Genomic DNA, 27994 nt, shown 5'->3' on the forward strand with positions numbered 1-27994 from the left:
GAAAAAAAAATTGTTTTTGCTCTGACATTTATGGTATAGAGGTAACTGCCAGGGATGCCAAAAAAGGAAGTTTCTTTGTACAAACTATCTTTTCCAACCAAAGAGCTATAATGAGAATGGAGGTGATCCTTTGTCCAGAGCACTCTCCACACAACTGCACACCAGGCAGTAAGCGTGGTGAAGGGCTGAACAGGAGCACAAGGGCATTCCTCTGACACCTCAGTGTACGCAAGGGCTGCGGTGTTTATTCACCCTTACTTAACGAGGCTGGTTTCTGATGCCAAGGTTTCTATCTGGGACCCAAAAGGTACTTCTATTATCCCACAGAGTAAGGATTTAAGGTCTTTCCTAACTAAACGGGTATCACTGTAGGCTCTGGAGGACATCCTAACTAAGAGGCTGTTGGGTACCCACTAAGTGCAAACTTTAGGTCTAGTTTTCCTTGCTAATGCTTTCATGTGCTTTTAAGGAAGAGCAGCCCCATGTGGGTTTTGGGGTGAGTCCAACTGCTCCAGACAAGGAAAAAGTAAATAGTTACAATGATGCAGAAAAGAACAACAGAAGCCAAAGTGCATTCCCCCAAAGTAACTCCTTTTCCTAATTCTACATATGAGCTTTCTTCCACTCTCTGTGGGGCTGGTTATATGTGACCTCTTTTCCCCTTAAAGACCTTCCTTGACTTTAATTCTATATATAAAAAAAATTTTTTTAACAGGGGCTTTCCTGGTGGTTCACCAGTAGAGAATCCACCTGCAAATGCAGGAGACATGAATTGGATCCCTGATCTGGGAAGATCCCACGTGCCTTGAAACAACTAAGCCCATGTGCCACAACTATGAAGCCTGCACTCTAGAGCCCAGGAGCTGCAACTAGTGAAGCCTATACACCCCAGAGCCCGCGCTCAGCAACAGAGAAGCCACTGCAATGAGAAGCCCACGCCCCGCAACCTGAGAGCAGCCCCACTCACTTCAAGAGAAAAGCCCATGCAGATTCAGCATAGCCAAAAATGAATGAATAAAAATTTTAAAAGATTATCTCTTAAAATACTATAACAAAAACAGGAAGGTGTATATTACATATTTGCAAGTGTTTCAAGAGAAAAACTAACCTATGGGAAACTCTGGGACCCTTATTTCATGTCTATTACATTATCTGATCCCTATTTTTTTCTGCGTAATTGTGTGCCTCTGGTTAATTCTTTAGTCTCTTTGTATCTCATCAGCAAAATTCTGTATGTATCAAACTATATATGCAATTTTGAAAAGCAACATGAAGTTTTACAGGCAAGAGGAAAGAACTATATTACCAAGAAGCATAATTATCAGTCTTATAAACACAATGACAGAAGAGAATTCTAAATTCATCACTTTGTGAACTTGAAACCTTGATATATAGGCAAGAAGATCCATTTAGTTAAGATTCCTGTTTACAAAGTAGACGTAACTCTAGACTCCATGGTAAAGACAATGATTTGGTCTCAAGCCAAAATAAAAATGTTCCCTGTTTAAATAAAACAGTCTCATAACCTACATTAATTGTTCTTTTCTAATCCTTATTTTTTTTTTTTCATTTGAATTGATTTAACCAATCATATCCATGTCCAGTGAGATCCCATGCAGGTTGACTATTTCATTAACAAAGAATGAAGGAAAAAATCAGCAAATTTTGTTCCCACTTGGCAGGGTAAAAGAACACAGGATATACATTAACAAGATGCATGTAATGTTAAATTAAATGTAGCAATTTGTACTTTCTATATGCCTTTATCAAAGCCTAATGAGAACTTTCTAACCACATTGTACTCAGAAGGCAATGAAATTTTTCTACGTAATTTCTCCAAAATTCAAATGAGAAAAGAAGCCTCTATAGGAAGATAAGGAATGATACACGCACAGCAAGAGAATTCTTTCTCAGCCATTTCACCATTAAAGAAGTAGCATAAGGACACTGAGAGTCTTCATTCAGAAAAAAGAAAAAAAAACGTCTTTCAGTTCAGCTCAAAAGCCAAGGTACCTTAAGACTTACTGCCTTCCCCCTACCCGGTTTTTAAATTTATTTTTAAAATGGAACATAACTGTTTTACAATGTTGTCAGTTTCTGCTATATAACAATGCAAATTAGCTATATATATGCATATATCCCCTCCCTTTTCAGCCTCCCTCCCACCCCAATTTATTCTTTTAAGTCAAATTGACAACACATGCTTCTTGATAACAAAAAGCCATAAAGATAAAGAAGTATTGCTTTTAAAAAGAACTCATTTATGCCTAAGTAAACCAATAGAAATATTAGAAAAATAAATCCATAAAAAATGTAATGGGTAGTAGTACTAACAAACAAACCTGAAATTCAAAGTCCTTGGTCAAAAAGCACGTTAACAACAAAAAGCATACTGTACAACTCAACTAATTTCAGTATGGACTGCAGAAACAGATTAAAGTCACTCAGAAATTCCAAATCTGTTTTAATTTCAAACTCTTCAAGAGCTGACAGAGTCACAAACCAACAGAAACGGGTTTACTTCTTTACAGGTTGTTCTCTCAACCTCAGAGAGAGGCCCTAATGAGCAAGGCTTGGACAATGCACAAACAGGAAACTAGTATCTGAATGTTCGTAAGCTTTTAAACCTTGAGAAAGTATTTTAATATAGTTAAAAGATATAACTTATAGAAGCAGCTGTTTTTCTACTTGTTGGCTGTAGAGGGGTGGTGGTTTACTCGCTAAGTTGTATTGACTCTTGTGACCCCATGTACTGTAGCCCTCCAGGATTCTCTGTCCATGGACTTTCCCAGGCATGAATACTGGAGTGGGTTGCCATTCCTTTCTCCGGGGATCTTCCCAACCCAGGAACCAAACCCACGTCTCCTGCATGGCAGGCAGATTCTTTACCGCTGAGCCACCAGGGGGAGTTTACATGTTCAAAGACACAATCATCATACTCTCTGTATGGGGCTCGGGCTTGAAAATATGTAAAAAGATATTGCACAAGAATAACTTAGAACATTTGGAATCTTATATCTCAAACATACTTAATCAATATTTCCATGTCTTTAAAGTTTTATGGATTTATTGTGCCTCAAAATACACCTTACCAAGGTAGTGAACTATCACATTTTTAACTATTTTCCAAATTAAAATTCTGTTTTTTTATGGACTTGGCCTTTGTGTCTTTCAGATAAAAAAAAGTATCTTATTGCCATTTCAAGGTGTATAAAACTCAGGTGATGAGGGTCTCTGTCATTTTCTCTTAATCCAATTTCAAGCTCGACCTTTAGCCAGTGAACAGGTGTGTGCTGTGTGTAACTTATCAGAGTGAGCGACTAGGCCGAACGGCTACCAACAACAGGAGGCTGAGAGAACCGAGCACTTAGTGCCTAGAAAGTAGTTCTCAGCCCCACCATGATGAATATACTTTTATCTCCCAGTAGCAATTTAAAGATAAAGAGTGATGGAGGTGAAGGGAGTAATATATTTGTATTCCTTCAGTTTTTTTGGATACAGTTTTTAACACGAATAGTCTGCCAGAAGCTGTTATGGTATAAATTCCTTCTTCAGATATTCTGTAGCTAACATTCCAATCCAACGTATGATATACATACGAAAACAGTCATGACAGCATTTCCACCAGGGCAAATAAAGCCATTTCACACATAGATAAATTAAATAAACCTTCAAGAAAGAAGTGATAAATGACTAGTGCATTTCTTTGTATGCAATGTGGAAATTCCTATGTATATTCTGCATTTGTCCTTTTGCATAAATTTAAAACATGCCAAGTATCCATTTACCAGGTATGAAGATGTATTAACTGGGTAATACAATTTTTAAAAAAAGCAACAGCTAATATTAGAACAGTATCCATAGTCTAATAGATAATGACTATTCGGCACAGTAAATCTGACCTTTAGTGAATCTTTAGAGTCAGATGACATTTCTAAATAGGCCCTGTTAAAAATTCATAAATATAATGAAATTTCTAAATATGTCCTATAGAGAAACATACTTGGATAAATAAATTAAATCAAGCAACCACAATTATTATGATTTTCCCATAAAATTAAAATGTAGTTTTAAAAATCCTAAAACTTTAAAAGTTTTTTTAAGCTTTTTTAAAAGAGGAAGAAAACAGAAACAGTTTGTCAGGACTGAAAAATAATTTCAAAACATTACTGAAAACAGATTTTATCACATCCATTTTTTAAAAACAATACAAGATTTTATCCAATTTTTCTTTTTAAAACTCACCCATCTGTTCCACAATCTCTGGAGGAAATACTCTGGAAGCAAATGCTCGTCGAAAAATATCTGAAAACTCCTTGTCCAGACCTCCTATTCCCATTTTCTCAAAGTTCCAGTCAGGATTGATGATGGACTGGCGATTTTCCTTGGTTTTTGCTTTGCCTATTTCAAACAAAGATAATCAAATGTGAGAGAAGAACTTCATCATTAAGCGTAAAAAAACAGTCAGAACTCCCTGGGCATCCTCAGTGAATAAAGAAAAGCTATCAAACATGAAAACACCTTCTTAGCTGATTTTTTAAGAAGGATGAGTTTTGTTATATTCGCTAGTTTGTCTGGTCCCCATTTAGGGTCACTCATGGTGTAGTCAATCCATGAAGCTTGGTCTTATTGACCTCTAACTCCTAACCACGTTAACTAACTTGGTTGATTAGAAGAAACACCATGTGCATATCTGATGAAGAAAACACTAGTTGCCAGACATGCAACTGAAATCTAGCAGTCCCTCAAGGCTCCTAAAGCAATATTTAAAAATACATATACTTATCTAAATTAAGTATATAATCAGGAATTTAACTCTTCAGCCTGAAAAGATGTATGAAATTTAATGTCTTATTTGCTTTTTCTTCATTTGCACAATAATCTAAAATTATCCTAAAGTCTTGGATGATTTCAAAATTCATGTTTTCAAATTTTTTCACAAAGAAGAAAATTATCTAACTTAAATGTCATAGTGCCCCCTAAAGAAACTCAAGAGAACCACATTAACTCTCTCAAACACAAAGAATAAAAGTGCCTTAGTACAGCCCACATAAACAAAAAAAAGAAAGTACTATAGTTTGCTTTTAATTAGGGAATAACAGGTCACATTAGAAAAAGTTTACCCTAGATGCTAACTGTACGGTTAGTTTTGTGGACTTAACACTTCCTTTACGAAGTAACCAAAAATACTTTTCTTAAACTCTACTGCCCTCTTGTGGCGAAATTGTACAATTTTACTTTCCAATGGTGGGGGAAAACTATTCATCACACTTAGAAATTACCTCCATTGTACAAAAGTCATGCAACTCTCTTGGAATAATATACCATATAATATACAAAGAAATCACTCCAGAAACATATTGGATCAACAACAGGAGATTATGATATATCCTAATTATGATCGAACCTTAGTCTCCTACTTGGTAGGTGGACTCTTTAGCCACCAGGGAAGCCATAAAACAATATATTAGTCATTTAGAAACAATATTGTAGAAGTATATTTATTAAGATGCTTGAAATACGTTAAGCAAAAAGAACAAACTATAAAACAGTATGAAGATATAATCAAATATTTTAAATTTTAGAGTGAGCTGTTTTTGAGCGCTTATTCATATTTCATGAAATAAATATTTTACAGTTGAAAAACAATAAAAGAGGAATGATAATTTATGGCTCTCGAGAAAAGGACACGCATTCAAATTTAAATGACTTTGGATATAAGTGTGTAACCACTGCAAATCCTCTACCTTGTACTGGGATAGACACCAACACAGGTAAATACAGTTAATGGCATCATTATGCTGATGACTTACTATTTTTAGAGCCCAATCCGCATTATTTTAATATAATAAAAGCGGGGTTAACGTACAAGAGTAGGACTGAACTATGAATCTGCTGGAAAGACTTTCTTTACCTGTACACTGATCGTTTAACCCAGTCACTAATGGAAATAATGCTAGTATCACATATAACACACATCCAGCTGAGGGACATTCTACAAAATACATGACCAGCTCTCATGGTCATGAAAAGACAATGAAAGTCTGAGGAACTGTCAGACACTGGAGAAGACTATGGAGACTAAACCACTAAATGCAATGTGGAATTCCGAGTTAGATCCTGGAACAGAAAAAGGACATGATGAAAAAACTGACAAAATCCAAATAAAGTCTCTAAAACAGTTAGCAGCAATGGAAACATGTTAATCTAGTTTTGGAAAAGTGTACTATGGTTACTTAAGAGGTACCATCACAGGAAGCTGGTTAAGTGTATACAGGAACTTTCTGAAATATCTTTCATGAATCTTCTGTCAGCCTGCACATATTTATTAAAAGTTTAAAAATTAATTTTTATCCATCTTTTCCTTTATTTTTTTAGTGAGGTTACTAGGAAATTTAAAATGACATACATTATATTTCTATTGGACAAAACTGATTTAGTGAAGGTTTAAAATTTTTTCTACATCAGTACATCTGAAAGATAGGAAATACTCCATGATTCTGTGATTGGCCTTTTCAAGGCAAGTGTCTCTGTTCTCTCTCCCTGTTTAATCACTGTAGTTGAGTCACGTATTGTTAACAGATGTGCTGTGCTTAGTCGCTCAGTCGTGTCTGACTCTCTGCGACCCCAAGGACTGTAGCCCACCAGGCTCCTCTGTCCACGGGGATTCTCCAGGTAAGAATGCTAGAGTGGGTTGTCAGGCCCTCCTCCAGGGGATCTTCCCCACCCAGGGATCGAATCCAGGTCTCCTGCACTGCAGGTTCTTTACTGTCTGAACCACCAGGGAAGCCCACTATTAACAGATGGTCCCTCAGAATCTTCTAAAAATTGTAAATCTTACCAATAAGATTGAGTGATGAATTTTCTGCTTTTTCAAATGCAACCTGACTGTTGCCAACAACCAGCCCTATTTCAATCTATAAAGAAAGACAATAATTAGTAGTTAGTCTTACAGCAGATTTCTGGACTTCTCAAAGCAAGGTGAAAAACAAAAGAGAAATGAAGTCTCCATGAGCAAAGCAAATTTTTCAAACTATCAGCTATTTCAAATTACTTATTAGATCTTCACATGAGTCTGTTTTATACTGTATTTTAATAACTATGCTGGCTTTAAAGGCAAATTTTCCCTACTATCTTAGAAGAGTACAGAATATAAAAGAAATCACTGAGGGAGAGAATGGCTAGGAAAATTGTATTAATTTGTACAAGGCACATCATACAGATTATCAGAAATAAAGCATACCTTCTGTCTTTTACCAGTTGCAGGCTCTCCCTTGAGGATACTAGGATCCATGGCTTCAATGTCTTTGACCAGTAAGCCAAAAAGCTTTTCATTGAAGCTAAATACAAGCTATGTAGAAAAGACGGGGGGGAAAAAATCACTGTATGATATAATGGTTTGATTTTCACATAATCGCCAATGTTTTTCAAACGCAGGCAAGCAGCTTTCTCTTGTATATCACTCTTCTCCACAAGGCAAACTACCCACATAACAAAGGAACTAACATTTACTGAGTGTCTGCTGTGTGCCAAACAAACATTACAGGATGTTCTGTAATACTCAGTAACTCTCTTGCAAAAAATCAGTCCTACTTTACCAGTAAGGATGCTGAGATTCAGAGAGGAGTTAAATGGGGCCTAGAGTAACAGCAAATGGCAGTGCCGGGATGCAAGCCTGGGTTGTGTGCCTCCACATCATGCTTTTCTACAATCAACACTAAGTGCCTCCCATGCGAGTGCAGACACAGCTTCTGAATGCTCGTTCACTCGCCAAATATTTATTAAGTGCCTTCTACAAGCTAGGCCCTCATTGAGGTTCCGGGGTACAACAAAAATACAATAAACAAGGCTGACTGTCCATCCTGCCACTACTAACTACCAAGAATGGGAATAAATACTAAGAAGAATGATTTAAGATACTTATTTCTTCTCTGTATTATGGAGGATTTTCTTTCGTGGGTTTGTAGACGTTTGCATGTCACTGGGTTTTAAATTATTACAAATACCAAGGCATTTTCTATTAAAATACAAAAGCTAAAAGAGAAGGTAAAAACAATGAAGTTTTAGTTAGGCAATTTGAGCACAACTATCAGAAAGTGTAGGAATCCAGAAGGACTATGGTGAAGCCCAAAAAGCAATGGGCAGGTAAATCAACAAACTGTCAGCTACCTATCACCCTGGGGAGCCGCCTCAATCCATCTAATTCCAAGAAGCAGCCCAGCGGATCTCTAGTGCATCATCCCATTTGACTGACATTAACAGTACATGGCATTTCTTTCTTATTTTCTGTCTTTTCCAACTAGAAAGGAAACTCTACAAAGGTAGGAACTGTGTCTGTCTTATTCACCAAAGATTTACAGGGCCTAAAATAGTATTTACTGAACTTGTACTAGGTGTTCAATAAGTATTTGCTAATGAATGGATCAACTGACTAGCAGGTTCTTGTCTCAGCTACACAGGGCAGCTCACAGGTCGTCTCTGGACCTAAATAAAATTCCTCATGTGCAAAATGAGGAGGTTAGACAAGATAACCTCTGAGGTTCATTCCAATTCCAGTACTCTTAAAAACAATAATATGTGTTCTGTGTCCTTTTCCTGTCTATCAGTAACTCAAGTTTTCAATTGTGAAAGTTTGATATTACGATATATGGGTTAACCAAATCCTTACGAGTCTCGTCTTTCCAGGTAATACACTCCACTCATTTCCACAGGTCCCTCCTTCTGCCATTTCTTCCATTTTACAGGCCTTCCCACAGGAGAGACACAAGGACAGTCTATGTAACTCATGAGAGATCAGAACACAATAAAGCTGGAATTTTCAAACTTTTGGGGCTCAGAATCCTTTTATATTCCTAAACCCCCAAATTTTGTTTATATGGATTGTAATAATCTGTTGATATTCACTGTAGAATTAGAACAAGAAAATTTATTAATTAAAAAAAAACAATAATTAAGTATATTATATATTAACATAAATAACATAGTTATAATTTATTTTAAAATATTTCAATTTCCCAAGGTATAAAACATAAGTGAGAAGAGTGGCACTGTGACATTTCTGCAAATCTCTAATTTCTTGCTTAATGGAAGACCACTCAGCATTCATGTTTGCCTCAGCAGGCAGTGTAACTATGCACAACTCCACTTGTGAGAGAATAAGATGAAATGGGCACATAACACCCTTTTTAAAAAATGTTTTGGTATTAGATTTGACCTCACAAACCCCCTGAAACGGCCTCAAGGCCACAGTTTGAGAACAGCTGCTGTGGAGCTATGGGAGGAGGAAGGAGTTAATGATTCAGAAAAGTCACAGAAGAAGAGACAAATGGAATGGTAAGGTCAAAAGAGGAGAGATTATTTATGTAGAAAAACAAATAATTTATGAACTCACACATTTTTTTAGGTAAAATAAAAAAAAAAACAAAAGCACACAGAATTTCTTCTTAGGAGACCAAACAATGTACTAACTGAAGTCCAAAGAAGGGAGCAATAATAAACAGGGTCACTTTTTTCTTTTATTCTATTGGACTATAGTTGACTTACCCTGTTGCGTTAGCTTCAGGTGTACAGCCAAGTGATTCAATTATACACATATTCATTTTATTTTAGATTCTTTTCTCATATTGATTATTACAAAATATTGGGTACAGTTCCCTGTGCTATACAGTAGGTCTGTGTTGGTTATCTATTTTAAACATTGTTGGGGGGGGAGTGTGTGTGTGTGTGTGTGTGTGTGTGTGTGTGTGTTCACTCCAAGCTTCTGATTTATCCCTCCCCCAATGTTGCCCTTTAGGTAATCGTAAGTTTGTTTTCAATAGCTGTAAGTCTTTTCTGTTTTATATATAAGTTCCCTTCTTTTTTAAAATTAAATTCCACATAAGAGTGACATCACAGGATATGTTTTTCTCTATCTGATTCACTTCACTCAGTCAATATGATAATCTCCAGGTTCATCACTGTTGCTACAAATGGCATTATTTCACTTTTTTATGGCTCAGTAATATTCCATTGTATATATGACCCTCATCTTCTTTATAAGCAATATTATTTTTAAGAAGAGAAAATCTGGGCTTCAAAAGCTCCATTAAAAACTGAATATATATTTACATGTAATTTTCTTAAGATTCTCAAAGAAGCTCATAACCAAAAAAGTTAAGAATTACTTTTCTACAGAAATACATCAGGAAAACAGAAAGACATCCCCAGACAGATGTCCCGTGACAAGAAAAGAAATTTGAAATACATGTCTACAGTGTTCCCAAATTTACAGAAAGAAAAGCTGCTGTCCTTATACATGACACTGTAACCTAATTTATAATTTTTCTAAACAGTCTGCTAGAGGTTCAGCAAATATATTTCCCTCACTTTTTATCACTCACCTTAGATATAGCTGTTCATATGCAAAGCTCCTCTCAGCTTTTAAAAAACAATTAATTTTGGACAAGTACAGAGATTAGAATGTCTCTAAATGAAAGAAAGTTTAAAACTACCTGTTGACCCACTGAGAATGCCTGGTTGTTGAACTGCTGAATAAATTCTGCGGCCATCTTGTCAGTATCATACGGGTTGGAGTCGATACTTTTTTTCTGCAGGAAATCAATCTCGATGGTCATCGTGCCAATACACTGCTTGGCTTTGTCAAAGGTATATAAGGACACTGGGGAGGAAACAAAGGAGCATTTTTTTTTAATCACAGAGACACCAAATCCTTGCTGTGCTTCAAGTAACTAAAAGTTTCACATAAATGAATTAGAACGTGACCAAAGGGGGATTTTTCATGACGTTCATTGGAGGAATACATAAGGCACCGATATTTTTTAAACACAATAATAACCACTAGAGATGTTCTTCCCCCTGACTTAATTGGAACATACTAAATAGCAATCTCCTGTACTTTTACCCCTCACCTGACTGTTTTGGGGAAATTACAGCTGTCCCCATATACCCTCTCCATCTTCCTCCTTCTCGTTAGGCAGAGGATGAAGTGACAGAATGGGAAATCCTGGTGGAGATGGCATACCATGCTGTTTCCAAACAAGACTTTTGCTTGACACAAGAAAGAGCTAAGGTCAGAGGTGTGTGGACTCTTGCTTTAGCAAATTAATAGTGTAGGACCAAAACAAAAACCAAAACAAAACCAAAAAAACCTTTGAGAAAAAAATGTTTCCTAGAGGGGTTTCCTCCAGAGCAACTCAAGACTTTGACATTTCTTTTTTTAATACTACAGAAATATTTACTGAGCACCTATGATTTCAGGGAACCTCAGTAAGTTCTACATGCATAACAGGACAAAGACCAGACCTTTAGCTCATTTTTGTATTAACAGCGTCTGTGGGCTTCCCAGGTGACTCAGTGGTAAAGAATCTGCCTGCTAATGCAGAAGATGCCAGAGATGTGGGTTCAATCCCTAGGCTGAGAAAATCCCAAGGAGGAGAAAATGGCAACTCACTCCAGCATTTTTGCCTGGGAAATTTCAAGGACAGAGAAGCCTGGTGGGCTACAGTCCATGGGGTCGCAAAGAGTCAGACATGACCAAGCACAGCAAACAAACAATGGTGTTAGCAGGATGCTTAATATATTCACACTGTTTAAATGAAACAACAGCAGCAAAACACCTATACTTTCCATACTAGTAACAAAAGAGGCAAAACAAAGGGACTCTGGAAACTGCGTTTCAATCTATTAGTAAATGGACAAATGTAAAAAACTTTCTGTGCCTTGATTTGTCACACCTATAAAATAAGACTGGGCTAGATAAACCTTTATGGTCCTTTCATGCCCAATTTCTGTTCTCAACTTATATTTTACAGACTAGCTGAGTCTAGTATTGAGTTACGTACAAGGATTTTTTGTAAATCCTTGGAATGAAATTGCTTGATTAATCATATTTTTGTATTTTGGTCTGCCATCATAAAGGGGACACACATATTTGATATATGTTTTCAAAAGCAAAATAACAAAGAAAGCCAGGATGGAGGGTTGGAAAATTTGCTGAAGATCAAATATAAGCTCAAATCTCAGCTGAGAGTTTCAGAATACTCTCTGGCCTCCACTTCTGCATGTTGTGTTATTTTTGTGTCCTTCCTAGGAAGTACAGATTACATTCTGAGTGATTTTCATAAGAGAGCTTAGTTGTTTCTCCATAAGAAATATTTATAGGATGAATTATTAATGGAAAATAAATAAGTTGATCAACAATCTCATTTCCAGGGGTCTGTCCCCAGAAGACTCTTAAACATGTGTCTAAAAAGAAAGTTACAGGGAGGTTCATTGCAGCATTATTTCTAATAGTCAAACATTTTAAAAATGCTTATCAGTCAGGAAATGATGAATAAAATGTGGCATAGTCATAATGTAGAATAATGTGTAGCACTTAAAATTAAAATCTGATATACATTTAATAAAGATGAATGGTCCATTAAAACATAATATTGAGTGAAAAAAGTATAATTCAGAAAGGGCTGCACAGTATAACACAATTTTGTGCATTAAAGACTCCAAAACAATTTCATGGCATCACCATGTGTGTGTATACATATATGCATGGATATGTACAGGTGTTTGAACCATTCTTATACCAAGAAACTTGAATACGTTATTAAAATATCATCAATACCGACTATAGTTTTCAAATGCATCTTAATTTAAGGTCAATGTTCCTAAACAGAAAAGACTAAGTTGTTACAATTTCAAATGCTACGGCAGTACCATGGACAGTTTCACAGGCAGCACCATGGTCAGCGCCATCATCAGCCCCCAAAGGGACAGATGCCCTGAGGGTTTCAACAAGGAGCAAAGGGCCAAAAGGTTAAGAATGTTTATTTTATGACCAATAGTAATTTAACATCAAAGATTAATTTATAAACAAAAAGTTACAGCCAGTGCTTTGAACAGGCATTACAAAGACAGGTTCAAAAAAACGTGTTAACTGAATGAACATCAGTCTGCAATACTTAAAACATGGTACTTCCAGAGAGAAAACTAAATGATTCTTGTAGAAGATTTAGTCTGAGAACTAAAATCACTGACCTGACTAAAAAATTCTGCTTACAGACAGAACTCCTGTTTTAGAATCTTTGAATAAACACTCCCCTTCATACCAAACTTCCTATTCTCTCTTTGTCTACACCTCTACTTACACTCGGAGAAGACAATGGCAACCCACTCGTTTTCTTGCCTGGAAAATCCCATGGGCGGAGGAGCCTGGTAGGCTGCAGTCCATGGGGTCGCTAAGAGTCGGACACAACTGAGCGACTTCACTTTCACTTTCCATTTTCATGCATTGGAGAAGGAAATGGCAACCCACTCCAGTGTTCTTGCCTGGAGAATCCCAAGGATGGAGGAGCCTGGTGGACTGCTGTCTATGGGGTTGCACAGAGTTTGACATGACTGAAGCGACTTAGCAGCAGCAGCAGCTACTTACACTGAAAAAGCTTTGTACCTTTATGCTACATCATGACAACAATCAGGCCCCCAAACCCTTCCTTACCTCAAGCTTACTCCACCTTAGTCCCATCTGAACACTTAAGTTTTATAATTCTGCCAATTAGGTCTGTTTGATTTGCCTTTTTAAAGAATTGATTTTACATTCAAGGTAAGCATTTCTGGTAGCAGGAGAATGCTTTAAACACAATTTAAGGCCACAAAACACATTTTTTCATTTCATCTTGAATTTTCTTTTTCACAACAGAATTTATCTGCATTAAAACTTAAGAACATTCATATTTAGAAAAGTAAGTTTAAGAAAATTAGAAACCTAAGCCTCATACACATTGGTCTTCTCATTAGATTTAACAAGTGTTCATTTTTATCTCTGACAGTGTCCACAAACAGGGAACCCTGGCTTCAGGCACTGACCTACTTCCCTTTGGTGCCGAACTCCTGCACTGTCTCAGCTGAAATTCACGCTATGCTTTCAAGTGAGGAGGTGACAGTTAAGGGAATCACTTATGTCAATGTTCCCAAAAATGTGACTGATAACAACTACTTAAGGGTGATTGTTAAAAACACAGATTCATGAATTAGACTCCCCAAGGGAGGGGCCTGAGAATCTTTAAAACAAACAAACAAACAAACAAAAAAACAGAACTCCCCAGGTGTTTCTGTGAGGCAAGTTTAGAAAGCACTAATTCTCCAACATTCACTACCAGTTATCTTATCTAATTTCCTTTATTTTCACCCTTAGGCGAAAAATTTTATCTTTAATCCTACTTCTACAAAGAAAAGACCAAATAAAGATAATCCCAATATTTAAGTTCCTTCTGATTCAGAAAAAACAAACAAACAAACAGTAAGTTGCCAAGTTCCTAAATGAGAAAGAGGATACTCTCTCCTTCCACTTCACCAACTTCTCTTCTCAGGCATCTTGACTACAGACTAGGCTCATAATGTGTTCCAGGCAACTGCTTTAAGTAATTGCTTTCTTTCAACCAGTTTAAAGTAAATGTATCTTTGAATATCTCCAAAAGCTTGGATCCAGAGGATCTGAATGTGAATCTGAACATTCCCACACATCCTCCTAAAACTCTGTGGGAACCGCAAGGAGAACAAATAATGCTACGCACAGTCCACACCGTCAGCATTACTAAGAGACACAGAATATCACAAAACTCAAATTACTTGAAAATAGAGAAATATGTAACAAGATCAGACAGAGCTCCCACTGTGGAAAAATAGAAGGGAAAGCAGTACATAGGGAAAATACAAACAAAAATCACCCTCAAAAGAGAAAGTGTAATAGCAAAAGCCAAAACACTATACACAGGTTTGGGACTTGGTAATCTAAGATGGTAGGTACCCAGAAGGGACCTGAAAGTAAGTAGAACTGGAAGTAGTAACATCAAAGAATCACTGGGAAGAATCAGACAGAAATAGAAAGGGTGGTGCCCTTCAAGACATGGCAATAAAGGAAAGAAGACAGGAAGAGAGGAAAATTAGGGATCACACAGAAACCAAACAGAAATAAGCTATACCAACCAACCTTTCTACCTACCCCACCTCACCATTATTAAAGAAACTGCCCTTCTCTACACTAACAGGAAAGAATGCTCTTGCACTAATAATTTTGCCTACAAAATCATATGAAACAAAAAAAAATAATAATTCCACAAAGTTTCTGTAAAGAAAACATAACAAATAACAAAGTATTGCAGCATTTCAGCTGTCTTCTCTAAAAAGATCAATTATGAAATAGAAAATATACATAACATTTTAAACTAAATTAAGTATCCTCAAACAAGTACTTAGACATATAACAAAACACCTAAAGTCAGAAGATTAAAAACTAAGAACAGAAACAGACAAATATTAATAAAAGAAATGCAATGAATTTATCAAACACAGGAAAGAAATCGAGGAAAAACAAAATTACTCAGAAGTGAATAATATATTACAAAGTGTCCATGGAAGAATAGATTCAAGTTAATATTTAATAAGAGGCAGTGAATGAAGACAAGAAAACAACTAAGACAATAAAAATAAAGCATTTACAAAGAATAGAGAGAAAGCAGCTGAGATGTAAGAGAGATAAGGCCTAAAATACATATATAATTAGAGCCCTGGAGAAGAAAATCAAAACAATTCAGTCAGAACTAATATTTTAAACCAAAACCTAAGAAAATCTTTTGGAAACAGACAAAATTTAAATCTACACATTAATGTATAGCTGAGTTGTTGACCCAGAATGGCCAATTCCAAGCAATATTCTAATAAGGATATTTGAATTTAAAGACAGAAAACCCCTCAGGGCTCCCAGGCAAAAAAATCAAATTATTTATAAAGGTAAGAAAATAAGACTGGCATCAGATTTCTCAACAGTTTGATACAAAATAAGGCAATGTGATACAGTATTTTCAAGAAATTCAAGGAAAGAAAAGCCAAAAATTTTATATCCAACTAAGTTTCCCTTAAAGGCATCAAAGATATAAAAGAAAAAAGTTTGAATATCCAAGAACTTAGGAAACGCTATACACATATATACTTCCTGGAAGAATCTACTAGAGGATAGGTTTTATCCAACCAAGTAGAAACTGGCAAAAGGACTGATCATGATCATTTAAGAGATTTATTGTAGAACTGAGACTAAAACAAATATGGGGTCATTTGTGGAAGAATAGCATGTAAATCCTGGAGGAGGGCATGGCAACCCACTCCAGTATTCTTGCCTAGTGAATCCCCATGGGCAGAGGAGCCTGGTGGGCTACAGTCCATGAGGTCGCAAAGAGCTGAACACGACTGAAGCAACTGAGCATAGCACAGCACAGTGTATAAATACCAGAGAAAGAAATGAACCAACATGTACATCATGGTGACTATAGTTAGTAATACTGTATTGCACACTTGAATGTTGCTAATAGAGTAGACCTTACGAGTTGTTATCACAAGAAAAAAAATCTTGTGACAGATGTTAACTAGATTTATTGTGGTAAGCATTTCACAATGTATATAAATATCAAATCATTATGTCAGGTGGTTCAGTTCAGTCGCTCAGTTGTGTCCGACTCTTTGTAACCCCATGGACTGCAGCACGCCAGGCTTCCCTGTCCTTCACCAACTCCTAGAGCTTGCTCAAACTCATGTCCATCGAGTCGGTGATGCCATCCAACCATCTCATCCTCTGTTGTCCCCTTCTCCTCCTGCCTTCAATCTTTCCCAGCATCAGGGTGGTGCTAGTGGTAAAGAACCTGACTGCCAGTGCAGGAGACACAAGAGACGAGGGTTTGATCCCTGGATCTGGAAGATCCCCTAGAGGGGGGGCAGGGCAACCCACTCCAGTATTCTTGCCTGGAGAATCCCCATGGACAGAGGAGCCTGGCAGGCTACAGTCCATAGGGTTGCATGGAGTCGGACAGGACTGAAGTGACTTAGCAGTCATGCATACTTGAAACTAATATAATGTAATATGTCAATTATATCTCAACTTTTAAAAAGTTGCTTCTTCCACTAAAAAAAAAAAAGACTTAAAACTTGAAAAAAAAAAGGAAGCAATTAATTACAAAATGAGAGGAGAAAGAGGAAGGCAGAATATAAAGATTAACTACTGTATAGATTAGAGTCAAATGGTATCTTTTAGAAGATATCTCTGTATTGTTTTTGTAACCTTTCCATAATATGAATTTTTTTAGGTCTTAAAAAACACTTCACACTTCATTTCCCCAACTTTGCCACAATGACTAAGAAACAATGCCAGTTTTCACTTAGCTCTTTGGTTTATAAACCACAAGTGGCTTAGTCTTTTTTTTTCCCTTAAGTCATAAATTGCTTTCCATATCCTTCCCTAATGAACTATGATGACTTTATAACACATTTTAAAAGTCCACAGTTTTCTTAAGTACTGCTACCCTTTCTTCTCCTTACCCTAAACCTGATTTATCTTTTTAAGCAAAGACATTAGAAAATACATCTCAGTATACAGTAAAATGGAATCACCATGTAATACCAATTATTCCTCTTTAACATAATTTCAACTTTTAAAAATTTTTTCCATAGCCATAATTTCACAAAGTCCTATTCAGCTTAATTCCAGGCAAGTCAAATAACCTCCCAGCAATTGTCCTTCACTCCTGTATTCTTCCCACTCCTTGCTATATACTCCACAATGACATTAGAATTCTTTTCTAAAGGTAGGATTTTGATGGGCTTATTCAAGACTTTTAAGTGTGTTTGTGTAAAATCCAAAAATTTCAGTATGTATTTCCAGGCCGCCCACTAACTGCGTACTCCACCTCTCATCACTTAATACAACCCATTCAGGCAAAACCTTTCAACCAAACACACTTATGAGCGATGCCTATAATTTGCTTGCTCCCATCCCAGTGCCTTTTGTTTTATTTCTCATCTGAAGAGCCTTTGTTCCTTGTCACTATCATGTCATGCTTTTCTCCTACTTCATAATCATGCTCAAAACTCCAGTGCTGGAAAGATTTCTCTGGCTAATTATCCAGTCTCCAATCAATTCCTCCACTCCTGTTCTGTCTCAGCACTTTTACACAGTGCTCTTAAAGGTAATTTGTGCAAAAATTTACCTTGTACCTTTTCTGTGAGCTATGAATATGTGGCTGTTCCTTTCCCAGGAATACCCAGACATATAACAAGTAGACAGAGTACTAACTACTTACTTTCCATTCTCATACACCTAACTGTAACATGGATGAAAAGAAAGCTGCACAGATCTCTACGAGAAAATTGTAAAGAGAATCTACCTCAGATAGCTAAAAAATATACCTACCTTCTATTTCTTGTCCAATAGAAAGTCCAGCCCATTTTCGCTGTAAAACAAAAGAGAGGGGGGAAAAAAAGACACTTAATACCACATCAAAATTAGAGAAACGAGGAAAACTGGATTTCTGTGAATTTCATGTACACATTCCAAGACTAAACCATGGCTGTTAAGTGTTGAACCGTGTCCCACAAAAAAGATACATTAAAGCCTTAGCCCCCAGCTCCAATGAATGTGACAGCATTTGGAAACAGGGTCTCTGCAGATGATATCAAGGTATGATGAGGTCACAATGAATTAAGATAGACTCTAAGCCAATATGGCTTCCTTATAAGAAAAGAGAGACACAGTCAAATGGGGAAAAAGTCATGGGACAGTGAAGGCAGGGACTAAAGTGACACAGCCACCAGTCAATGAACATCAAAGACTGTCTGCTACACCAGAAGCTAAGCATGGAACAGATTTTTTCCTAGTGCCTTCAGAGAGAACACAGCCCTGCTGACACCTTGATTTCAGACTTCTGCCTCCAGAACTGTGGGAGAATAAATTTCTGTTATTTTAAGCCACCTAGTTTGTGGTACTTTGTTACAGCCGCCCTAGCAAACATATGCTAGAGTTTATTTATACCTGAATATCTGTCCTCAAAACGTAGAAAGTTTGCCTTTTTACAGTAAAGCCGGCACCACTGAGTAGGATGCTCCTTTGCATAATATTTTAACGCTCCTGAAGGCCTTCGGAGTATCAGACATTTCAGATTCTAAATGTACTGTGGACAGTTATACTGTTTGATACAGTAGCACAAAAAGAAAGATGTTCAATTCATGAAAAATAAATCAGAACTCATCAGATAGACAATAATGAAACCAAGCAGGGATTCAAATCATTAGATGGTCATGACTACTCTTTGTGTACTAGCCAAAGAAGCGTCAGGCATTTGTGACAAGGCTTTTAGCTTCTCCCTAGGTACCGACTGGTTACAATGGCAAGAATATACAGAGGCAGGACAGATTGTGTTCAGGCAGGAATTCAGGACTGGCTTGATATAGATTCAAAATGAGTACTTCCTGACAACACTTCAAAGAACAGTGAGAAAAATAATCTTTGGCTGAAAAACAAGTTTGTCTACTCATCTGAACTTCGTGAACTTTGTGGTGGTGAGGGGTTAAGAAGATGCTGCGTTTTGAATCCATGCAACAAGTGCTCTCCCTCCCAGCTTTCTCACTTCCTCTCCACCCTTCACTTCTCTCTTCTGTCATACTCCATTCCACTTTCGGCCAACCGGAAACGCAGAGGCACACTGGTTGAGCCCAGATTTGGGGTCACAAAGCAGCCACATTTAGGCTCTACACCCAGAGATAGCCTCAAGGATGATAAGAATACTATCCATCATCTGGGATTGTTGACAGAATTCAATGAAGGAACACATGCAAAAGCACTTAAGAGTAGTACTTGGTTTGTAGTAAATGTTGGGGAAAATTTTTTTAAAGCAGACAGACAAGGAAAAATGGTTAGAAATCCCATTTCTGGCCAGCTGAGTCCCAAATTTAGCTCTGAGAAAGCTGGTAAGCTCTAGAACATTCCAAACCTTTGATCTATATAAACAAATGCAAAAAGCAGTCCTGATACTGCAGAGGCATTCAAAAGGGGGAAAGGGAATAGCAATGAAGATTTCCCATAACATGTGAGGAATTCAAGAGATCTTTAATAGTTCCTTAAGGAGTTAATTCTCCTTTTGATCTCTTTCCCTAAACCTCCAGAGGTGGGAGGGCAGCAATCAATTGGCATAGTACAGGAGGTATGGGTTGCATTTGCACTGTTTAGGACTAAGGATCAGCAGCCTGAGTAAGATGACAAGGGAGGAAAAGACACAGACTAGTACTTCCGATGCTCCTATATTACATATTATGTGCCTGCAAGAGTGTTAGGCAATTTCTCCTCCACAGAATCTACCAACAGCTATAAATTTAATCATAATCCTTCCACTTATTATGGAAGCCCAGCAAGTTAGGCTGTAATTTGATATAACAACTGTGCTTAGTCACTCAGGCATGTTCGACTTGACTGTTTGGAATGTAGCCAGTCAGGCTCCTCTGTCCATGGGATTCTCCAGGCAAGAATACTGGCGTGGGTTCCCATTTCCTTCTCCAGGGGATCTTCCTGACTCAGGGATCGAACCCACATGCTCCTGTGTCTCCTGCACTGAAGGCAGATTCTTTATCACTGAGCCATCAGGGAAGCCCTACTCATATCATGTTCTTTAGTCTAACATCATTGTATTTAAAAACGCTATTATTAGATGTCAATTTTAGATGTAAGTGCTATTTTTATATATTCTCTATTACCCTGAGAGCTAACATTAAAATAACTTGACACTGATAGCTAACTGATATCACTGCAGAATTATTTTTTTTAATTAGGGGAAAAAAATCAAGGCAATAAAATACAGATACAGTAAAAATTGGCAATTAAGAACGTATCTTTAAATTCCTTATATAACACCTAGATCGTTTTCATCAATATGAATCAATACCACTACAGGGTGATACAGCTTGCTTTAAATGAATTGATTCTTCTACAACTTTCAAGATTAGAGGAGAATAAATTCACTTCCTAGTTACCTGAGGTAAGCTGAATGCAATGCTCCCTGGAACCACAGATGGGTGTGTCCTCAGTGTAAATGTGTACCTGTGGTTGGGGGAGGTCCTCACAATCACGTGCCTACAAGACAGAAACACAGTCAACACTCCATGTCAAAGGAAATAAAGAACATCAACTCTAATATGCTCATTTCCAACAGATGATGCTTGATGAGGACCAAGTGAAAGCATGGCATTATATGAGTCCTGAAGAAATAGGACCACAAATTGTCAGCAATTCACAATGTTTTCTAGGTGTAAGGACCACCTTGGGCCAAACAGACATCAAGCAGAATCAAGACCAAGTTCAAGAGAGTACATGCCGTTCAAAACATCAACCTCATTACATTTCCAGTTTACATAAAATTGAAGGCACTGATTTACTTGATGCTAAGTAAAAATTAGATGAATTTCCTCTCCTGAGAATTATTTCACACACTAACTAGACTAAAGGAACAAGAACCAGAGATAGAAGAGCCATGGATATGGCAGTCCAAAAAAAGTTTTTAGGACTATTCCTTAAATCTCTTTGCAGATTTCCACAACAGGTTGAAAGAATAACAGCCTATAAAATTTAAAAGGTGGTAAAAATGAAAAATTTTCATGAAATATATCAGCTTTCATATAGATATCAATATTTACTATTTCAAAGCATTTTGTTCTAATTCACCCTGCTCAGAAGTAAACACAGCAAGTAAACAGATGAAATATAGTTATCTTATGATAAATCTCCTATACCAAGAAACTCAGAAGACTGTGTAGGAGACAGAAGCTTCAAACTCTTGTTACAGCAACACTATCTTTTTTTATTAGAATACTATAATTTTAAAAAATATTAATGGCTAACATTTCTATACATATCATTTTGTCAGTAGGACACAAGTTCCTTATAGCCACTATATTTTAAGTAACCCCATCATGTGTAGTAAACACTTGACATGTAAAAGAATTCCATAAGCAAATTCTCACACTGATTATATATAATATATAGTCCAGTTTATATGTAGAAAGTTTTGCATCACAGAACTTTTAGGACTGGAAAGAATGGTAATACTATCACGTAATGTAGCCCTCTACTCTGAGGACAAAAACCACAAACAGCAATTCTAATTCTGTGAGACTCATGTATTTCGAAGATAGTTTTAAAAACAGAAAAAGGCTCAGCTAAAATCCCACTTCCTTCCTCATTTCCCTAGCCTGCCTTCTGGTACTGCCCCTTCATGTCCTTATTTCTACCAACCTTAGAAGCACTGTGGATGGCACTGAACTTGGTAGCATGGTATTTAGAAGTTTGGGCAGTGGGTGATGTGAATGAACTGAAATAAATGACAATGAATCATGTTGTATGACAGAAAATAACAAAATTCTGAAAAGCAATTAACTTTCAATTAAAAAATAAATATGTGTATTTTTTTAAATGACCATGAAAAATGCTTGTTAAGATTCTACAGTTGATCATCTTCCAATTTTCTTGTCTCTTGGGTTGTCAGAGTAACAATGACCAAACAGCTAATATTTGTTAAGGACCTACTAATGTGGTAGGCACTGTTCTAAGTGATTTATTTGTGCAACTCAATATTCACACATACCCTGAGGAAGATGGTGTCGTCATCCCCATTATACAGGTCGACACACTGAGGCACAGTCAGGGTAAATAACCTACCCACAGTCACCCAGTTTGTAATAGGCAGAGCCAGGATCCAAACGCAGACCATCTGCTCCAGAGCCAAAAACCTAATGACTACGCTATATAATGAGTCATATAACCAGTATGCTTAGCTCTGCTAAGAAAACCAATGGAAAAATAAAGTTACATATAAAAAATTATGCATGACTTAGAAAACACTATATTTACCAAAATTTGATGCAGTAAATATACAACTCTTTTTCATCTCTTCCATTTTCCAATTCAGCAAGAGGAATTTAAAAACTTACACTCCAAGGTTTCCAAAAAAAAAACCAAAAACTCTTGACAAGTTTCTAAAATACCACTTTGCAGGTAAGAAGAAAATGAAGTCAGATACTCACTGGCCAGACTGGAAATCCTTTTCATTCACAACTGCACAGTTAGTTAAAGATAATTCATCTGTAGGACATCTTGCAGCTTGCATACTCTATAAGAATGATTAGGAAAACAAAATTAAATCACCTTTTATATCCTTAAAGAATATGTTATGCCTTCCTGTTCTCTATTTCCCATTACTTGTAATAAACACAATGTTTTTGACTCCTGGCACCCCTTCCTCTGTGGTAATAGCAAATCCTGCCTTTCAGAAACTGTTCCTTTCCCATTCCATGCGCTCCTGTGGGCCTGCCAATCACAGCACACAGGCCATCATCAGAGTCCTAATCCATCCATAGGATTTTACATAGACAGGTGCGAGAAGACAGGTACTCTCCCTTATATCACTACCACATGAAGAAGGACTTTCTGCTCTGAAAGAATAAAACTATCCCAGAGAAAGCAAAGGTGAGAAAGACAGATACCTTGAAACTCAGACATGACAAAGAAGTTAAAGCCCTGGAGACCAGTTCTGAAAGTTGGCTGAGTCAATAAGTCCCCTTTCCTTCAAGCTTACTTGGGTTGGGTTTTCCATTTCTTCAAAAAATAAAAGATTCTGACTGATAAAAATGCGATGATATAAATTTGATAAAGTGTATCATGAAAAAGCATTTCTTCATAAGAGATTCCAAGTAGTATGAACCTTATCTCCTATAGACTAATAAAAGCTATCTTCCAAGTATCTCCCAACAAAAATAATTACAGGTATATTTAATATAAAATGGCAATTAACTGTCCTTTTGGCCAACAGCAATGAGAAAAACATTCCTTCATACAAGGTATGTAACCAATAATCTTTCCTCCATCCTCTAGGGTTTCCTAGTTAGTGAGATATGACATTCGTAGTCTGTTCATGACTAACGTGCTCATTCTTCAAACATCAAGCCAAAGCTGATTCTCCATAAATTTGTCTTCCAAATACAAATTTATAGAGGGAAATAAATTACTCTGCTTTGCTTTTGTTTGAAACTAGAAGGCTAGTTTCAACACAGCTATCCCAGCCGTTCAGAGCAATGGACTCTAAAGTGGGGCATGTGCACCTGAAGGGTTTGCAGGATAATCCTTCGGGGTATAATTTAGAACACGACACAAATAAGGTTCAGGTCACAAGTCTGCTTTCCGAATGAGACAGTAGTTCTGCCCACAGTCACAGTTTGACCAGCCACCTGACCAAATGTGCAGACCTTGCTTCCCACTCACCCCGGGGGTCTCTCTCACCTACAAAAGCTTCTTTCTCTTACATTCTCCTCTCTTCCCTAACTCCAAGCCCCTTGCCTAGTCAACACCTACTCGTCCCACAATTTCTCAGCTCAGGAATTACATATTCTAGAAGACCTTCCTAAACACCTTCCCCTCCTGAAAAGACAAATGTCAAATGGAAGAATATTTTCACTGTCTGTAACAAATGTCAAATGGAAGAATATTTTCACTGTCTGTTTATACTGCATGAAAGACATAAGACTCTCAAGGACTGAGACTGTACCCTGTTCATGTCTACGGTTCTCAAGGCTAAGACAGGGCCTGGATACAGTCAGCGCTCATCAAACATTTGTTGAACAGAAGAACTTATGGATCAATACAATCTACCTCAACAGCAAAATAAACAATTCAAAGAACATGGATGCAAAGGACATTTCAAGGTTATTTAGGAAGTGATACAATTTAGCTAACACAGAATCGATACACCCAAAGTTATTTAAAAATTTACAAAAGGCTAACTTAACCTTTTCCTTTGTGAACTTGCTTTCTTGTCAAAGATTTGGTGTCCTTTAAAAGAGCGAAAAAGTCTGTAGAAGTCATCTGGCTGGGTAACTGAAACAGATGCTATGAGCAAAAGGCCTCCCTACTGGAATCTAGAAGCATCTGTGTTTTTATGGCAAGCCAAGCAGAATATCTCATTTTCTCATCAGAATCTAAGTCCCTATAAATAAATGCTGTTTACTTATCACAATAATGGCAAAGGAAAATTCCACAGTTTTTCTAATACTGACCTTGCCTCTAGGAAACAATGACAAAAGCCCAGCCACAATGTCCACATAACTACTATGAAATGAACAGATTGAAACTGACAGGAAATTTTAGTTATAGGTTTAACTATTTGAGTTACTAGAACAATTAACTGTCTAAAGACTATAAAATGTTTTCCTTAATAACTTGAAATGTAAAAAATTAATTCATTGCTTCTCAAAAGTATGAAAATCTCAACAAACCTTTAAAGGAAACTTTAGCAGAAGTAATTGTATCATTGAGCTTCCCTGGTGGCTCAGATGGTAAAGAATCTGCCTGCAATGCATGGGACCCAGGTTCAATCCCTGCATCAGGAAGATCCTCTAGAGAAGGGCACGCAACTCATGCCAATACTCTTGCCTGGAGAATTCCATGGACAGAGGAGCCTGGAGGGCTACAGTCCATCAAGTCGCAGAGAGTGGACACAACTGAGTGACTAACTAATTACATCATTACTTATGTGAGAGCCTTTAAAGTATAGGAAGAGAACTGGCTTCTTCTCATCCCCCAAAAAAATGGGAGAGGGGTGTAACCAGGACTCCTCTGGACAACACTGCCGTTTTTCAAATTTAAATAACATACTTTCATTCAAAGGTTCACTTTAAAAATTAGATTTTTAAGTATATGCTTTATTTTTTACTGAAGAATTAGTAGGGCAAAATTAAAAAAAAACAAAAACAAAGCGTGCAGTACCTAATTAAAAGACCTCATTACAAATAACTGCAACACTCATGAATCCACTGGTCTTCTCTGTGGTGCTTCAGGCCTAGGTTACATGTCTCCAGAGACACAAATTCCTCCACAGGAAAGGGAAGTAGGACAACCTATATGAACCTGCTCCAGAGACAGCTCAACTAACAAGTCTCGCTCAACTATGTGTTTCCTGAAAAATAACATTTTAGAAATGTACTGTGCAATAAAATAACCACTAGACACGTTATTAAAATTAAAACTAGTTAAAATTTTAAAACTCAGTTCTTCAGGTGTACTAGTCACATTTCGAGAGCCACACGTGGCTATTAGGGATCACTGCATACAGTTTTATTTGACGTTGCTAGTCTAAAGCAGTGAGAGAAAGGCCATCAGTAATAACCTGTCTTCAGGCCTACGGAATCACTCTGCTATGACTCCTGAAATAATAATTTCTATTAAAATTCTGAAGTTCTGCAGGACTAAAGTGATAGGTAGAAATAAGTCAAACTTGTATGTCCTATAGTAATCTTGAGGAGAGCCTGTAAGAATACCCTTCACATTATGCATCTCAGACTAGTAACTATTCACACAGATGAACCTCCTGACATCCTGTAAGGCCTTACAATTCCTTTACAAAATTATATTGGAAAAAAAAAGAAAAGACTTCCCGTTTTGGTATTCAAAAGAAACACACACAAACACACAAAGGAAAATGTAAAAAGCTGACAGCACTAAATACTGGCAAAGGTGTGAGGCAGTTTCTTAAAAGGCCAGTGTGCCCCAGCAGATCTATCCCTAGGTTTTAAATCAAGAGAAATGAAAACGATGACTTGTACACAAATGTCCACAGCAACTTTATTCATAAATCAAAAATGGAAACAACACAAAGATCTGCCAACAGTCGATGGATAAACAAACTGTTGCACAGGCATACAATGGACACCACCCAGCAATTAAAAAGAAACCACGTCCTGATATAGGTAACGGCATGTGTAAACCTCAAAACATAACGCTGAGTAAAGCCAGGTGCTTAAGTTATTTAAGCCTCATCTTATAATCAGATGAAATCTCAGAAAAGGCAAAATTAATCTAGAATAACCATATACACACAGAATCAGTGATCAACTGGGATGGGGGTGAAATGGACAGCAAAAAAGCAAGAAGTAATTTTTTGAGATAGTTCTATGTCTTGATCAGATTTTATTGTGCAGAGGTTATACCTCAGTGAAGTTGAGAAATAACAGTCTGGTTTTTTTAATGGTTGGGCAATCTCCAATAATTCCCATTGAAAAGATAGTATAAATGTTCAAACTACAAAACATAGTTTGGATATAAGGTACCTGCTGCTGCTGCTGCTAAGTCGCTTCAGTCATGTCCGATTCTGTGTGACCCCATAGACGGCAGCCCACCAGGCTCCCCCATCCCTGGGATTCTCCAGGCAAGAACACTGGAGCGGGTTGTCATTTCCTCCTCCAATGCATGAAAGTGAAAAGTGAAAGTGAAGTCGCTCCGTTGTGCCCGACTCTTAGCGACCCCATGGACTGCAGCCTACCAGGCTCCTCCGTCCATGGATTTTCCAGGCAAGAGTACTGGAGTGGGGTGCCATTGCCTTCTCCCATAAGGTACCTACACTCATGCAACAAAGACCTAATCAAGAGACCCAATCTCTTGCCTACTGAAAGAGAGATAGCTAGGTTTCCAGGACAGACAGCTCACTTTCCAACAAGGTCTCATCTCAACTGTAGGAATCACAAACTAGGAGAATGGCCAGATCTACCTCTAAAAGGCCAGTCTAAGGTTACTGACCATACTGGCCTGCTAGTCCTGGGCCCAGAATGTAAAAAAAGGAACTATAAAACCTACACTCCTGTGTGTGTCTCATACTAAGATTGGCGATTCTTCCTCTGGAGAAGAGTTAAGACTTTTTTTTTCCTCTGTAATAATTCTTCCTTAAGAGGCAAGAAATTTGATCTAAAGTTCTACTCTCCCCCTGGACAGGAACAGAAACATGAGGACATGGGAAAAAATCCACACCTACCCAAACATACACAAGAGGATTAAAGGAGATACTATGATTTACCTGGTACTGAGTAAATACTCAATAAACCTCAGCTATTATGACCATCATAGAGATATGCAATAATCGTTTGTAATAGAAAAAAAAATTCACAACCTAAAGCTAAATAAATGCCGTGAATAGCACCATGGTTAAAAGCATTACAAGTATGCAGCAATCTAAAAGGTCAAGGTACCTCTGTACATACTGACAAGGGGAATATCCACAATATAGTGCTAAGTTTTAAAAAGGTATAAAACAGTATTAAAAATAGTATGTAGAGCACAGTTTTTAATTACAAAAGACATAGTAAATTGTTAACA

The 27994-nt window shown here is 37.2% G+C and overlaps 1 protein-coding gene across 2 annotated transcripts in view; it reads right to left on the reverse strand.

Annotated features, from left to right (window-relative positions):
• NSF (N-ethylmaleimide sensitive factor, vesicle fusing ATPase) overlaps positions 1-27994 on the reverse strand; it is a 148199-nt gene that overhangs the window by 106535 nt on the left and 13670 nt on the right. For both annotated transcript variants that reach the window (XM_027517364.1, XM_027517365.1), the window contains exons 2-8: positions 22882-22967; positions 20836-20935; positions 18227-18266; positions 10491-10657; positions 7244-7351; positions 6842-6917; positions 4246-4401 (exon numbers count right to left, since the gene is read on the reverse strand). In XM_027517364.1, coding sequence (XP_027373165.1) covers positions 4246-4401; positions 6842-6917; positions 7244-7351; positions 10491-10657; positions 18227-18266; positions 20836-20935; positions 22882-22967 — 733 coding nt within the window. The remainder of the gene's footprint in view (positions 1-4245; positions 4402-6841; positions 6918-7243; positions 7352-10490; positions 10658-18226; positions 18267-20835; positions 20936-22881; positions 22968-27994) is intronic.

Source organism: Bos indicus x Bos taurus, chromosome 19 (genome assembly GCF_003369695.1).
Source record: "Bos indicus x Bos taurus breed Angus x Brahman F1 hybrid chromosome 19, Bos_hybrid_MaternalHap_v2.0, whole genome shotgun sequence".
In the NCBI taxonomy this organism is placed as follows: domain Eukaryota; kingdom Metazoa; phylum Chordata; class Mammalia; order Artiodactyla; family Bovidae; genus Bos; species Bos indicus x Bos taurus.